Below are 17742 nucleotides of genomic sequence, written 5' to 3'. Positions count from 1 at the left end.
ACTTTTTAGTAAATTTAGCATAATATATGTAGAAAGTGTCCCTCATTTGGGTACATCTCACCTGAAACTGTATAATTCTTTCCTGAGATAAACATAGGTACATTCTTTCTGTATCCTTCATATAAAATGCACATTTGTGGAGCTGGGACACTGGGTCATCTGCATCCAGCAACGCTGTCTGCTTGTCAACCTTGCGAATAACCTGAAAGATTAAACATAACAATATCAATTATGAAAATAAAAGATTTGAGGTTGAAAAAGCAAGCATAATAAGAGCTTTTGCATCAATTTTTCCTTGCATGTATGATGTAAAAGGTTTTAAAAACACAACTGGAGACAACCGACTTGTTTAAAGTGTAACACCTGCCACCTCCATTGTTGGAAAGTGCCTGGATTTTTACTATGTCACGCATAAAAATCAAACTTTAAGTTTTAAAATTGAATAACAAGGTAAACCACTCAAGAGACCAGTTCATCACTAAACACACAACATTGTCTGTTAGCTTAGAATAGTTTATGATGAATAATAAAAAGTCTTCACTCACCAGCCGGGGTAGGGCCATCCCAGTCACTAAACACACAACATTGTCTGTTAGCTTAGAATAGTTTATGATGAATAATAAAAAGTCTCCACTCACCAGCCGGGGTAGGGCCATCCCAGTCACTGAACATATAACATTGTCTGTTAGCTTAGAATAGTTTATGATGAATAATAAGAAGTCTTCACTCACCAGCCGGCGTAGGGCCATCCCAGTCACTGAACATATAACATTGTCTGTTAGCTTAGAATAGTTTATGATGAATAATAAGAAGTCTTCACTCACCAGCCGGGGTAGGGCCATCCCAGTCACTGAACATATAACATTGTCTGTTAGCTTAGAATAGTTTATGATGAATAATAAGAAGTCTTCACTCACCAGCCGGGGTAGGGCCATCCCAGTCACTGAACATATAACATTGTCTGTTAGCTTAGAATAGTTTATGATGAATAATAAAAAGTCTTCACTCACCAGCCGGGGTAGGGCCATCCCAGTCACTGAACATATAACATTGTCTGTTAGCTTAGAATAGTTTATGATGAATAATAAGAAGTCTTCACTCACCAGCCGGGGTAGGGCCATCCCAGTCACTGAACATATAACATTGTCTGTTAGCTTAGAATAGTTTATGATGAATAATAAGAAGTCTTCACTCACCAGCCGGGGTAGGGCCATCCCAGTCACTGAACATATAACATTGTCTGTTAGCTTAGAATAGTTTATGATGAATAATAAAAAGTCTTCACTCACCAGCCGGGGTAGGGCCATCCCAGTCACTGAACACACTAACTTAACAGTGGCACCATAGTGAATGTAACCATCACGTACTGTAAACTCTTCAGACTCACTCTCATTGTCATCCACTGGAAACAAATAAACCCAGAATTAGTTATGGCAAATTAAAATGAAAGGCAATAAATGCTCTATGTAGATATTTTACATAGCTGAGATTTTTTCTGCATTTTGATGAGACCATTTAATCAAGCGATGAAAAAAGGACAGAGTGTGGAGAAGGTTCCATTATGCCACTTATTCTCCCTGTATGAATAGACATATCACCCTACCTGGTCTGCTTATCAACACTTAAGTTCAAGACTGAAGAAAAACTTAAACAATTTTTGACAGGCCAGACCCCCCTTCCCCAATGTACTCAGTTGAACCTATAATCCTAAGAAATGTAACCGTTGATTTCACAGTAGACAGTCTTAAACAGTAATATTTTCAGTAAAGCAGAGAGGCAAACCCCTTTCCCTTCCTACGTGTTGATTTTCATGTCATATCTATGACAGGTCAACAATACTAATGTACCCTTATTGAAATAATGTTTGACTTTTTTGTGCATTTATAATAATTTTTGTGGTAACCTGTTATCCAACACACAATGCTCAGGTTTGTCATCAAATACAGATAATAACGTAATACCCTTATTATCTAGTTGATTATAATACAGGTAAAAAAATCATAGCTGACGAAACTGGAAATAAGTGGAAAAGTCAAAGCAGGATTTGCTCTAAAAATTACTTAAATCACTTAAACATTCCCTAAGTATGTCATTATCAAATCAGCTTTCTACACAGTATTTTTGGTCCTTAAGCCCCCATTACATGGGACGATGTCCTTTCTGCATCCTGTAGTAAGGCCCCATTTAGAATAAAAAAATACTTTACGTGCCGACGCCTTGCCAATCATCAACTTGGAATACTGGTAACTTGCATTGGATAACATGGAAACACTAACTTCTTGTTGCCATAGAGATGAATCTAACAAGTTGTCACATCAGTTACTTACACAAGTGAATGGTAAATGCTCCCCACTGTGTAGAGCTGGCGTGAAAGTTCCCGTTCTCTACATGCAGATAGCGTGTGCTGACGGTCTGAGAACGTAGCCTGTTGAACAACGCTACCTTTGTCCCTGATGCAATGCACACTGCAAGATATGAACATCTTTTTATTAGGTAACTGTTTTAAAATTTACACTCAGAGAAGCAGTATGTTCATAATGAATCAGATAAAAAAAAGTGTTTCTTTCATTTCACATATATTCAACCTGGGGGGAAAATACAATGCTGAAATTTGAAAATGCCTCTCATTAAAGTTCAAAGGTTAAAAATAAATGCTGAAGTAAAAAATTCTGAGGTTATCTAAGAGCTAAAATTACACCTCAGTCTACTGCTAACAAAGAGGGCAATTTGTTTCTCTTTGAGACATGCACAGTGCACACTTACAATCTGCATTCTTTAATGATTGCTTCTTTTTTGAAGGTTTAGAAATGACTTTGATTCTTTTGCTGTGGAATACTCCGACATCCTGTCCATTGCCATAGAACATCTTGACTGTCAGCATGAAGTGCTTCCTCTTGTCAGAGTCCGAGATGAAGAGGGTTTTGGCTGCACAGTAATGCTGAAAAGAAATGCAGGGATATCAGATACCAGCTGACTGTAGCTGGCTGTCCTCACACACATTCTCTCTCTCTCTCTTTCTCTCTCTCTGTTTGTGTGTGTGTATGTGTATGTGTTTGTGTGGGTGTGCGCGTGCACACGTGCATGATTAAGTTTATTTTCTCACAACTTAACCGCTTCATAGCTTTCTATCTATTCCAGAAGGCAATTGACTTGATTTTAGGAAGCCCAATAAACTAGCATTAATTTTTCATTCAAATCCACTCATGGCAAATTCTCTGATTAGTTCAAATTTTTAACTGGTTGCTTATAAACTATGGAAGCAAATGCTCACCTTTCCATCCAGGTTTAACTGCACCATCTCCTGGTCGGAGTTCCCTATCCCCATGAAGGCACAAACAGCGGAGTCCTGCTCACTGCCTCCCTCCTTCTCTATCTGCTCCTTTTTCCTCTTCCAACCACTCCCAAATAAGTAGATACATGGAGGTGGGCAAAAAAATCTGAAAGATGATGTCTAGTTTTAGAATTTACCGGTTGTGCTTTAAGTTTACAAATTCTGGGATATGTTGTATATATACAAAACATAAAAAAAATGCAATCTACACAAGTCACATTATTTGCTATAAAAAAAGTGATGTACTTCTTTGTGTTTGGTCAAGGATTCCTGAAATAATTCTTTTGGTATTATATGAATATCTGCATTCATAACTACAGTGGCAAATCTCACTGAAGAGAATCTAATATCAAACACTGGACTAAATGCCTCATTATCAGCAACACAAAAACAGAGTAAGCTGACATTACCTCAGATATGCTGCCCCTTCCTACAGATATCTGAACATCCAATTACACTTGGGGTGACAGTCAAAATAATGATTGCAGTAATTCTGCTACTTAAGCAATACCATTTTAAAATATTAACTGAATTGATATTGACAGAGGTTAACCAAGATTAATTAAGAAAGGAAAGAAATTATAACTTATAGCAAAAGAAGGTCACCTTAAAACAAATACAGGTCACTGAAAGAATTTTTGGTGAATATATCCTGGCCAATCTATATTATCTACAAAGAAAAATACATAAGAAGCTGAGCCCTTTATCAGTGGTAACCACAAGCCATCACCTGGTGTGTGTGTGTGCATTGCCTGGGGCAGGGGGAGAGAAGGGGGGGGGGGAGAGACGTCAAGTCCAAGCCTCAGGAATGACACTTGAAACAGGAAACACACATGCCATCATCAGATACATCACAGCCGCTTTTCTCACATAAACAAATTTTACAGCAGTATTAAACTGTCTCCATCATTATGCCCTCTAGTTACAGCAAGTTGACCGAGTCTTTTCACTGTCAATTTTATGCAGAAAAGTCTTAACCGGCAGCTTACTCAGGAAAGCTGATTATATTATTCAACAGCTCACCCCCAGGTAAACATCTGATTAAGTTTGTTACACATGGCGTTGTTGACCTGCATGTTTGCAGGAGAAGGGAATACAAATTACCAGGGAGAGATGCAGGCCCATGGTTTGGAAATATACATTTAAAACAAATGAGGGTCACCTCCCCCAAGGCTAAGCCTACCTTTTTTCATTGCCATAAGATTTTTGAGCTACTTTGGCATGTAATATCACTAAGGTCTGGTCCCCACGGTCCCGCAAATATTTTTTCATTGCTTCCCTAAAAGAAACACAACATTTATTACATATTTAGGAACTGCACCATACAAATATGATAACAATTTCTGTTGAATCAGTTGTAAAATCTAGATGAATTATGTCATTATGTGACTCGACTCTCTCCAAGTTATGTCTGCAAATTTGATTATCACATATTTAAAACAAAAAAAATCACTATAAATAAATAATAAAGTGATAAATGTCCTTATTTCAGTGATGCTTTGCTGATGATTATTTGGAAATCAGTCAAATATAAAATACCTATGACATCACTTTAAATAAATAAAGACAGTTACCACAAAAGTGTAAGAATATAAGAACCAGACAAGAAAATTTCAGAGCTTTCTACTTACCTATTTAACCTCTGGCCTGAGAAATGTCTGTAACAGAAAATAATATAAATTATTATCAAATTTAAATTATGTAATCAGATTATAATAAATGAAAGGAATCACTTAAGAGACTTAAAGCTTTACAATGTATTAGACAAATCAATACATTGTGTATTGGAATAACTCTGCGGTATTATTTTGCCCATCTATATCCCACTTTCATTTTAAATACAATTAAACAAATAACAAAAACATCCAAAATCATCCAAAATCCACACTGTACAGGACAGTAAGCTTGGCCTGTGATCAGTAAGTAAAAGATACTTCTAGTGTAAGATGTCAATCAAAATGTAAAAAGTCAAGAAAATTCAAGTGCAAATATTTACATTTTTATTGAATCCTGGACATCTAACAGCTTATTACCTGGCTGTGTATTGGGCTGAATGACCAAAAATATGCTCAACTTGTGAAATGTTTAAATAATGAGGGAGATTATTTAATAAATAAAAATATGAAGCTCTCAACAGTTGAAGCCTGTCAGTATTCCTTGTTCTAAACTCTTGTCACAAAAGTCTGTGTCCAGTCACGACATCATCAATTATTCACCACCAAGCAAATTGCTCTTACCCACTCTTACATATCCAAAATCATTAACCTTTTGTCCTGCCCTGCCCCTGGCTGATCAAACTGATGCTGGGCATTACGGCAAATCATCCAATATCTATTAAATCTAAGGCCACACACAATGTTTTTATTCTCTTCTTAGAACAAAGAAATAGCCTTTGTTGAACAATAATAACCAATTCATTTATAGTCAAAGACATGAATGCCATTACAATTTCCATTTGATCATTTGCTGTAATTTATGTCCAATTTCATTTTCATTTCATTTTAACTGTTCAGTGAAAGAACAGTTATAAAAATCGCCAATGCAGAACACTATCTTTATTATCTCTACCATCCAATTAGACAGCTGCTATTAAAACCAGCCAACAAAACCAAGTTCACTGGCAAAGGTGGAGAATAGAGCTTTTACCATGGTTCAGACTTAACAGCGAGAAGTTAAGTATCGGCAAGTCACCTAAGGTTGCCCTCGGCGACACTAGTCAAGGACCTTCCATTTTTTTCTCCTCGCTGTAACATAGGTAATCAATGCCGTGACTCAATCTGGCATTGTGAAATGTTACTCAACTTCACATTAGACTTGATTTCCAGTATTGATCTGGGGTGTTTATGTCGTCAGCTCTCCGTCTCTCAATTCACATAGACCAATATTGGCCGTGTCCTATGTCAGAAATCAATGCCACCCTAAGTATTTAAACATCCACATTTCTTTCCTGCCATAAACAAACTGCACTGTGTTGATGACAAACAAGAAAGGTGGCGACATTTTCCCATCCACTTCATTAGGCAATCGTTCATGTAATTAAGATCATAAATTGTCCAATCTAAGTGAAGCCAAGGCCTCGCTGTGACATGTGAAAAAACATGGACCCACTGTCAGAATATATATATATGTGACTGGTATACTACACAGATGTCTTTGGGTTACTAATACTCCTTTTGAAATAATTAAATGAAATAACAATTAAAAAAAAGGCCAGTAAATGATTTCCCAAACATAGCAAATTAGTCCCTTGTGCAATCACTCAGTTGTGGAAAGCACCACCAATGAACTACTATTTAAGCTAATAAAAGTTAAAAATCTCTCTCACACAGCACAAGTATTTTTCAATGAGGTTTGTGTCTACTGAGTTGGTACTTGCATATCACTGCATTTTTCATAATATTACATTTAATTCAAGCATCATCTTCATATGAGAAGCATTCATTTAATGATAAAACACAGAAAAAGATGACCTAGAAAAATCCACCTAATCCACCTTGTTACATTAACTGATCAAAGCAAAGTGAAAATGGATGAAGTTTAAGTGCAAAGCAGGAGCCCAGTGCTCCCTGGCTGCCCCTCCCCTTCCTGCTTACCCATTGATGTGCCTCATGTCCCCTCTCTCACCGTCCCCAGGGTGCCGCACTGGGGGTGAGGGGGTTGGCAGGGGACTAGGAGGGGTATGGATTGAGGTTGCCATGGTACTGATACTTAGTGGACTAGCTGTTGCCATGGGAACCATCTCTCCGTTCACCTTGTCTGGCGGTGTGAGGTTACCTGGTATCATGTGTGCTGAGGATGAGGCTTCTGGAATATACAATACATAAGTACAATGGAGACAAAACTGACAACCTTATCAATATTTGCAAGAAAAACCACACATTGATGGCAACAAAGGCAGCCATACTGTAATACCATGCTGTAATATATATTACAAACATTCTTTGCAGTTTGAAGCCACAGATTGAAAGAAAATGATGTTTTGGTTTTGTTTTCTTTAAAAAAAGAATAAAAAAAGAGAAAAAGAAAAGTTTATTAAAAATCTAGACAAATTTTATTGTTCTTTATATAAAGTCATAATTTAACGTTCAAAAATGCTGGTTTCATGATACACAAGTATTCTGAAAATTGGAAATACAATTCAAACTATAAAGGATAAAACTTTTATTAGACAAAAAATAAATGAATAATAATACTAAAAAACAAGCCAAAGAATAAATAAGCAAAGAAATAAATATGTAAATAAATAAAAAAGAGTTTACACTATAAATTAAAAAGATTTAAAACATTTGTCATACTCAAAGAAGTAATTTACTTTTTATAATTTATCTATTTTTACAAGTCAGTATAGTTTGAAATTTATTGAATAAATCTTAAATAAATATTTCGAGCTCCCTTCAAATATTAATTGCCAGCTGTTCAAATAAAAAAATAGTATTAAGTTGGGAATAATTCACTGCAAAAGCCAGTCTTAAACAGATTCCCTAAAATCCATCAAGTTGTAAGACACCTGCTGTCGGTGACCCCTTCCAGCTCTATTTATTTGTGAACAAACACTGCAGCTCACGCTCAAATACTAGAGGCAAATTAACCCGCTGATAGGCCCTCTAATCCCAGGCCGCACGTGCCATTCGACCACAGCCACTCCTCTTCACAGGACGTCAGGGTACTTCCCACATCATGAACACCTCTTGTAAACTCCACTACAGACAAGATGTTACATGAGCATAGTAACAACACGACCACAACATAAACATGGCTTGTGTTTTGTTTTTAATTTTAACATTTATGCAAAAGCTGGTTAAGAAACAAAAGAAAATTACCACATGAATGTTAAATAACTGCAGTAAGTTTTAGAGGATGAATAAAAAGAACAAGTGTTTAATGTAAATAATGCCTAATGCACTTTTAAGTTATGATTAAAATCACGTAATAATTTATTAGTTTGGTGAAAACATCCATAATTATTTAAAGATCTTCACTTAAACCGAGCCTTTAGGAATAAGAAAAATTTATTCATAATTTATAAGAATAATTTTCTTGTTTTTTTATCCTTGTTATCTTGCACAGAATCTTCTAAAATTATCCATTCCTAAATTCCTAATCAAGAAACTTGATTTCTAAATACTCCTCGAATGTTATTCATGTCAGTGGGAAAAATCATCAATTAAAAACCTTTAAACAAGTACTTCAATTGCTGCTTTTGTAAAACCTGCTGAAATTTGGGAATTTTCACACACAAGCCAAGAATCAATTGGCTGATATGAACAAAGCTGTGGCGCTGCACAGACAGCCACGCACACAGGCGTCACTTCCCTGGTCTTGTTCACTAGGGAAAAACTAGTTTTGTTTTGCTGCTTGAAACCAGAGGTTAAACACTGGAGTAGCAGAGCACCGGGGGAGTTCCCATGTATTGAGGAGACTAGTTGCATGCCCTATGCCATGGGAGGACGCAGCCCTCTCAGCTCTCTTTTCCAATATCAAGTTTTAAACCATATTGACTAAAACAGCCACTTCTACACTATGGAAAAGACTAAGGAAAGTAAAACATTTACCCTCCATCAAGTACTGCGCCATATACTCCTCGTAGCCATAGTGGGGGTAGGGGTAGCCCATGGGGCCGTAGTAGCGGTCCTGGTACGCCAGCTTGCCGAGATCTAACAACAAGATTTGGCAGTTTTTGCAGGTTTCTGTCTTGGGCCGTCCTGCTGCTGGAGCATTGCACAAATTAGATGCTAGCAGACATTTGAAGGTGTTCTTATCATTATTTGGATAATAATGCCAGTACACCTGCCTGTGTGGAGATTTTCCCAGGCTTACCCACCATCCATGGCTCTGATAACACACTTAAACCACCTGTGCCCTGCATCAGCATAATGATGACATCACACAGCATTGATTACCTATAATGTAATATGTAGCTACGACCATCAAGATACGATCAATTTTCACATTATCCTCTTTGCTTATTTTATGGGGACCCATGTCTTAATTTTTCCGATAGACTATTGTAATCACTCCTGCATCTATCTAATATTTCTACGTCCACTAGACAAGAACAAAGCCAAGGAAAGGGACCTCCTTCTCGGCAGTAAATTAGCAGCTCTCACTCTCCGCTGTCTTAAAGACCCTCGTGTTGACTTATCTGTTCTCCCCAACACCATGCTTTAACTGCAGCATCAATGGCACATCTAATTAGACTTCCTAGGTAATTAGCAACAATGATTACGTCTCCCATTGTAGACAGTTCTTCATATATGCTTTAAGCATCTGTTGTTTTTTTAGGCTATAGACTGAGGCATGCAGTTGTTAGTATGGCTGCTATCACCTGCCCGCGGCTATTATCTCAATATTCCTGGCTTGTCATCAACTGAGAAGGCCACAATACAAGATTGGGAGCACACAATGGAAGCCAGCCACAAAAACTATTTAGTCACCCTGAATTTTCTATTTCAATTATTAAAGGAGAAATCATAATATAAATGTGCTTTTGACTTTCGAGATTTCACTTTGTTTGATCATTTTCCTTTCTTATATTGCATGATCAATATAATATTTATCTTCTATGTTAGTTCTTAATGTAGGTCTTAATGGGGAGTGAGAACTTATGTAAATATATTATAGCAGTTTTGTATCAGTTTAAGTGGAGTGTTTCAATGCCAATAGCAGTAAAAGTATTATGACTTCCTGAGAATGCTGTCACCTTCCCGTGCACGGTAAACATCCTTTATGTCCCGGGCAGCCACTCTAGCACCTGTCTGCCTCCGACACCTCATCATATTTATGTCAGGAAACGTCCTAACACAGGACTCTGAATGACACTTTATACCTGTCCCCTGTCACCAGGTAAGACCTCTGTCATTACTTTATACCTGTCCCCTGTCACCAGGTAAGACCTCTGTCATTACTTTATACCTGTCCCCTGTCACCAGGTAAGACCTCTGTCATCTCTTTATACCTGTCCCCTGTCACCAGGTAAGACCTCTGTCATCACTTTATACCTGTCCCCTGTCACCAGGTAAGACCTCTGTCATCACTTTATACCTGTCACCAGGTAAGACACCTGTCATTACTTTATACCTGTCCCCTGTCACCAGGTAAGACACCTGTCATTACTTAATACCTGTCCCCTGTCACCAGGTAAGACACCTGTCATTACTTAATACCTGTCCCACCAGGAAAACATACTCGAGTTCTGAGGTAAAGTGGACATTAATTGCACTTAAAGTCATGGTGTCTTTTACTACTAATATATTTAATGTTAACTTAGTAGACATTTGATTTCACTCTCCTAGGCAGCATCTCTCCCAGCCTAGTGTCCAGCCACACACCTATACTAGGTGGTTAGGTAGAATAAGTTTATAATTCATGATAATCCATGCCTCATCTAGACTAACCATGTCAGGATCTAGGTAATTCCAAGTCATAATTCATGTTAATCACAAACCTCACTCCAGCCTAGCAAAGTGACATTATTATAAATGTGACAATTTGTATGAGAATAGCAACCTAATTTCCCACTCTTTCATTCAAATGACACCCAACTACCTGACAAGGGAAGAACCTTGTTCACAAGAGAGAGTGGGCGTGGGAATATATAGAAATAGCTACAACCCAGGCGGGCCACGGCCTGCATACAGATTGGGAAGACTTGACGTGTACAGGGTCATATAACCTGATAAAGTGATCAACAGTGACAAGAATAAAAACCTGAGGTTGATCTCGATGCCTTAACCTGGGTAATCTTGTTAAAGAACACAATTCTCTAAACCTGGGAGTTGACAAAATCACAGGTACTGAATGAGACTACCAAAGGAGTCTCTACCTCATAATGAACAGTGCAACTGGGGGAAACTACAGAGTTACTGTAGAGAACAGCTCTACCTCATAATGAACAGTGCAACTGGGGGAAACTACAGAGATACTGTAGAGAACAAAGTATTGAAATGAAACAGGGTAGAATACAAGTACAAATATGTACTGGCAAATAAAAGTAAATAGCCTTGGCAATGATAAACAACACTTCAGATTGAGGAACAGCCTCTGGTGGAGGTTTCTGGATAAAAGCCTGATCAGTTTGAGTAAGCTGGTGCTCCAGGCTTTAAAAAGAATAAAAAGAGAGATACCTGAAATGTAAAGAAATGTAACCTGGCTGAGTGACAAACATCTTAACCCTTCACTTTGTGTGCTTGAAACCATGCTGGTTGGAAAGTCCTAGGGGTACAAACCCAGGAACAAAGACTCGGTCACAGACCTTTTTTTGTAAATAGGTACTAGCATAGCTCTACACTGACGAAGGTAGAGAATTTTAAGACAATAGATACAAAATTAACACAGTAATTTGGGAGGTTAAAAATTCAGCAAATGTTCATCTCAGTGTCAATTTCAATTTCAGATTTCCAAAAAGCTTTAAGGATTGGTATATTTTATTATCAATCATTTCAAAGAACTCTCAGGTATCCATTCTGTGTCCAAAATATTTCTTCTTCTCTGTTTTATACAGCTTATCATGTCTGTGTCCCTCACAAATGACTTGATGTAAGGAATCAGTATTTTATTTATTTATTTATTTATTTATTTTTTGATGCAAGGGACCCCTGATTTATTCTGATGACAATTATTTTTTCATAAAAACCTTAATGTTTTTTCTTTACTGTGACTTTCAGGAAGTTACAGAATTCTTAACCTTGCACTTCCCAATTCTTGGCAGGTTTCTCTCCTATTGTCATTAAATTTTGCCAAACATAAACCATGCGGTCAGGCTTATACTTGGCTACATCAGTGTGTGTGTGTGTGGGGGGGGGGGGGGGGGGGGGTTAAATGTGGCAAACATGGGGTCTTTAAGCCAAACATCAGTAATAACTTTTCTGCATTTTTCAGAGAAAAAAACATCCCTTATGCAGCCTACAAAAAAGGCTTCTGGAACTAGTTCTTAAAGCAAGGTTCATTGTCTGAGAATTCAAATCTACTATGAAAGGATTCCCAGACATCAATGAAATACAAAAAAAAAAAAAAAAACTTTCAACTCCACTCTCCCTGCCAAAAGACAGCTGTTCATCAAAGTCACAAGCACGCCAAGCCCTCCATTCACAAGTGGCAAATGGCTTATTGTTTTATTGAATTATTTCCGTGAGCAGACAGACAGGCAGTGGAGAGGATACTGCCCAGAACTCTACACCTGTGGGAACCAGGTCTGGATACACAGAGCTGACCACTGTCCAGTAGAACTGGCTAATCCTCTTTAATCCACCTTGACCAGCGTGATAACTATGTAATCTGCTAATAACTCTGTTCATTTAGTATTAATACATATGTGCTAGTGTGTCAATCCTAATCCAGGAATTTTGCCATTAATGAGAATATGGAGCCATTTTCCTATTACTAGTACTCTAAAAATAAAAAAAACTAGTATTTACTCCTCAAAGCTCTTTCCACAAGCAATCTGAATTATAATTGTAATTCCACCTTTCAACATGCAAACTTCTATCATTGTGTTACACAGTGAGGGGGGGGGGGGGTATATTCCACATGATCACAGTATCATGTAAAAAGAAATGGATAGGAAAGTGGATGAATGGTTCTCCTTAATCCTTACTCGGCCCTGAAACAAAACAAAACAAAAAAAAAAAAACTTCCCTCAATTCTTGACTTCAGAAACACTGTATCTATCAGGGCATCACACAGTAAGGCACTAACTCAACGACTTCATCAGAGGCTCAGTTCATCAACAAAAACCTCAAATCACATACAGGCAATTCTTAACTGAATATTTTATTTCAATATATACACAGATTACTTTTGGTCTGTATAAAGATGGGCAGCATACAGAAAAATTCTTCACAAAACCAAGAATTCCCTGTAGGAGTAATAACTCACACAATGACCCTCAGTTTTGCACCTGATTTGCTCATTGCCACTACTAGAGCACTCGGCAACCAGGGTTTATCAACAACAGTTAATGATTTTGTCACAATCACACAGAATTGTTCTCTTCCTATATTTGATCCACCATTTCAAATACATCTCCCAGCCTGCCTGTCACGACTAGGTAGAACATGCCACCAGGGGCCCCAGCTCTGGGCCCAAGACAAGCCCAGATAGGTGGCACTGTGCGATAGCTAGGGGTGGTCTTGTTATCTAACACTAAGGTACTGGGAGATACAGGCTGTGCACCCACTGTACTATATCTGTAGACTGTGTATATGTGTACTCTCTGCTCTGTGTCTGTATACAGCAGTCACTGCCAGCCAGGGAGCAGTGGAGTGCACACAGCACTGCACCTGTGATATGTTGTCAGCTATGGAGAGTGGTTGATGCAAGGCTCAGTAACGCTCAGAGAGGGTGACTTTTTGTGGAAGACAGGAAATGTAGCAGTCAAACAACATTGCAGGAATAAGACAGGTCACATCCATATGTACACACAGGACAGGGGTCACATCCATATACACACAGGACAGGGGTCACATCCGTATATACACACAGGACAGGGGTCACATCCGTATACACACAGAGGACAGGGGTCACATCCGTATATACACACAGGACAGGGGTCACATCCGTATGCACACAGGACAGGGATCACATCTGTATATACACAGGACAGGGGTCACATCCGTATACACACAGGACAGGGATCACATCCATATACACACAGGACAGGGGTCACATCCGTATACACACACAGGACAGGGATCACATCCGTATACACACACAGGACAGGGGTCACATCCATATACACACAGGGCAGGGATCACATCCGTATACACACACAGGACAGGGATCACATCCGTATACACACAGGACAGGGGTCACATCCGTATACACACACAGGACAGGGATCACATCCGTATACACACACACACACACACACAGGACAGGGGTCACATCCATATACACACACAGGACAGGGATCACATCCGTATACACACACACACACAGGGCAGGGATCACATCCATATACACACAGGACAGGGATCACATCCATATACACACAGGACAGGGATCACATCCATATACACACAGGACAGGGGTCACATCCGTATACACACAGGACAGGGGTCACATCCATATACACACAGGACAGGGATCACATCCATATACACACAGGACAGGGATCACATCCATATACACACAGGACAGGGGTCACATCCGTATACACACAGGACAGGGGTCACATCCGTATACACACAGGACAGGGGTCACATCCATATACACACAGGACAGGGGTCACATCCGTATACACACAGGACAGGGGTCACATTCATATACTGCACACAGGACAGGGGTCACATCCGTATACACACAGGACAGGGGTCACATCCATATACACACAGGGCAGGGATCACATCCATATACACACAGGACAGGGGTCACATCCGTATACACACAGGACAGGGATCACATCCGTATACACACACAGGACAGGGGTCACATCCGTATACACACACACACGACAGGGGTCACATCCGTATACACACACAGGACAGGGGTCACATCCGTATACACACAGGACAGGGATCACATCCGTATACACACAGGACAGGGATCACATCCATATACACACACAGGACAGGGGTCACATCCATATACACACACAGGACAGGGGTCACATCTGTATACACACACAGGACAGGGGTCACATCCATATACACACAGGACAGGGGTCACATCCGTACACACACAGGACAGGGATCACATCCATATACACACACAGGACAGGGGTCACATCTGTATACACACACAGGACAGGGGTCACACTCATATATACACAGGACAGGGGTCACATCCATATACACACACACTATGGCTATATTAATTTTATTGCCACTGAAGGAACTCTTTCATTTGATGACTTAAAATCCAGTCCCCACAGAAATCTGATCAGTATGCATGAGTTCAAGTTTTGGATTAAAGCAATATATGTTAGTTCAACTAAAACAACAACCTTAATCTTTCAAATTCAACCCCTTTTCACCAATAGTGCACAGTTCTGAAGTTGAAAAGGAACTTGAAAAGTGAAAGCTATTTCTCTCCTATCACAAGTCCTTGTCAAAAGTTCTCAAAACAGACAAATTTTTGATGTAATTGGATTGACACCTACAAGAGAGACATCTAAATATCCCCAATTTCAAACCTAAATATATCTCAACTTAAGTTTTTTAAAAGCTGCATTTAAAAGACAGAACATTGTTTATATGTTATACAAAATGAAAACCAAAACAAATATATATGAAGCCTGTATTAATCATCAGGTACTAATTTTAGAGGATTGGAGGAGTAAAGATGACTTGCACTTTATCATCATAAATAAAATGATATTTTTAAATATTTTATACAGTAATAAACTTGATGAACTGCTATAAACTGCATATTGGGGCCAATGTGAATCATACAGGCGACCAGAGTGGTTTTGGAAAAAAATAATAATTGCAAAATAAATTTACATATTTTCATTCTTTTATGATCTGAAATTTTTTTTTATTAAGAAGCATTGCTTCATACCTCTTTTGAATAAAATCAGAACTTGACTAAGATTAAAAACCAAGGTGAAACACAATTCTCAATTCCCATCTGTCAGTAGTTTTTTCAGATACTTTCCTCCTTCACATAGTGACCTCAATCTTATGGTTGACTACAGAGAGGGTTCCCCGCCAGTGTCAAGTGAAGTTCATCTCATTTTTCAGGCTGCACATTTATGTCTTTTAACCATATAAATTAACTAATAAATTGGATGGATTAGAAAACTCAAGTTTACATTCTGATACTCAACAGACTGAAACTTCAACCCCTAGTTGTACTTACCATGGGACTGGTCCGGAATGGCCACACTCACTGAGGAAGAAACTGAATTATGATTTATATAACTTTGATCCCTTTGCTCATAACTATGGCCAACGTGTCCGTTCATCTCTGTCCTTCGTGATAAATCCATAGGGTTTTCGTACCCCCCTCTGCGGCCATTTTGACTGGCTGTCTCTCTGTTCATCTTGACATAGCCATCCTCCGTGAACTTGCTGTCCGTGGCCTGATAAATCAGTTCTTCAGCGATAATGTTAGCACAGGCAACATGCTGCTGCTGCTGGGAGTCTAAGTAGCTATGAATATGATCGTCACGGTTGAGGTTGGCACCAATGGTATATCCATAGCGGCCCTAGAATATAAAATGCAGGAAAAGGGTCAGAACTAAGACTGCCTCCAGGTTTTCTTGTGTAGCTCACTGTTGGTGCAGAATATTAATGCCCTACTGCAAGCCCTGCAGTACTGCACAGGACCTCTGTGTCATTTATGGCACTGTGCAGGCCTGAATCATTTAACTTGGTGCTCTATTTTTTTTCTCTAAGCAAGTCTTTTTTTTTTCAAGCAGAGCCCAGTGTTAGGGGAGGAGGAGAGTATCAGGGCAGGTGCCCTAGCAAGCCTCATTACCCACTGGCACACACGCTGAGGTCCCTCTACACACTGCCAAATAACCCCTCTCTCTGCCTGCCTCAGCTTTGTTCAACCACAACCACAGTCACAATACTCACTGAAATCTGGTGGTTTTTTGAGGAGAAAAATTGAAGAGGCAAAAATATATGGCTGCAGTGCTCAGTAAGTATAGGGGCACACACAATACAAACCAGCTGATCCTACAGAGTAAGAACCAAGCACATTCATCACACACCCCCCTCTTCTGACATAGAACCCTTTTTGTCAAATTAATAAAACTTGACAAAACAGGCTTTTCTCTGCTCTTACAGGTCAACATGTATGGAGGCAAGTACATGAAGTCTGTGTATTCATATTACACATCCCACTACACAAAATCCTCGTCCTGTAGCAGAGTGGCCGTCATCTCTCGTAATCTCATCTGCCCTCCTCTTGTCTTTCCCTGTGCCACTTGTTGGGATATGATGAAAGGCAAATTAATCAAGTTCCCTTTGCTTAAAAATAACTTATTCTGCATGAAAAACAGGCATCCTAGCTCTATGAATCTGTGAATTTTCCATTTTAAAAACTATACCACTTAAAATTACAATTCTATAAAAAGTCTTATAAAATGTCAATCATTTTGTAATGTGGCCAATTATTTTTTTCAATTCCTCACTAAACTGAACATATCCTGGCAGAAGGACAAAAAACATTTCTTGTGATACCTTCCAACATTAACCATACGATTCATAGCAAATGATGTAAAAAACAATTCTACAATGTACTGCAGCGATAACTTACAAACTCAATGAGAACTCCAGGTAAATGTGCATAGTGTCTTACATTCCATGGCAGTGAAATTTCCCGATCATCCCCAAATAGCTATCAGTACTACCTCTAAGGCCCCATTCAGAATAGGGGACTAACAAGTCCAAGGGTCAAATATGGCGACCCACTACAAAGCTTGCCGTCTAATCCGCTAATAGACACTGATTAGATTCTCCGTG

The 17742-nt window shown here is 38.9% G+C and overlaps 1 protein-coding gene across 7 annotated transcripts in view; it reads right to left on the bottom strand.

Moving 5' to 3' along the window:
• The window catches only part of LOC106168695 (recombining binding protein suppressor of hairless), a 34954-nt gene that overhangs the window by 6708 nt on the left and 10504 nt on the right, over nucleotides 1–17742 (bottom strand). For 4 of the 7 annotated variants that reach the window (XM_087015180.1, XM_087015168.1, XM_087015193.1 and 1 more), the window contains exons 2-10: nucleotides 16130–16478; nucleotides 6925–7135; nucleotides 4963–4989; nucleotides 4515–4610; nucleotides 3272–3437; nucleotides 2764–2938; nucleotides 2328–2465; nucleotides 1290–1402; nucleotides 62–202 (exon numbers count right to left, since the gene is read on the bottom strand). In XM_087015180.1, the coding sequence (XP_086871306.1) occupies nucleotides 62–202; nucleotides 1290–1402; nucleotides 2328–2465; nucleotides 2764–2938; nucleotides 3272–3437; nucleotides 4515–4610; nucleotides 4963–4989; nucleotides 6925–7135; nucleotides 16130–16313 (1251 nt within the window). In that variant the 5' untranslated portion in view covers nucleotides 16314–16478. Of the gene's footprint in view, nucleotides 1–61; nucleotides 203–1289; nucleotides 1403–2327; nucleotides 2466–2763; nucleotides 2939–3271; nucleotides 3438–4514; nucleotides 4611–4962; nucleotides 4990–6924; nucleotides 7136–8883; nucleotides 9696–10031; nucleotides 10336–16129; nucleotides 16479–17742 lie in introns of those variants that run through there. The other 3 variants (XM_087015173.1, XM_087015200.1, XM_087015205.1) reach the window with 3 other exon arrangements.

Source organism: Lingula anatina, chromosome 1, assembly GCF_051362555.1.
Source record: "Lingula anatina isolate TDL-2025a chromosome 1, LinAna3.0, whole genome shotgun sequence".
Lineage (NCBI taxonomy): Eukaryota > Metazoa > Brachiopoda > Lingulata > Lingulida > Lingulidae > Lingula > Lingula anatina.
This window is presented reverse-complemented; position numbering and strand designations above follow the sequence as displayed.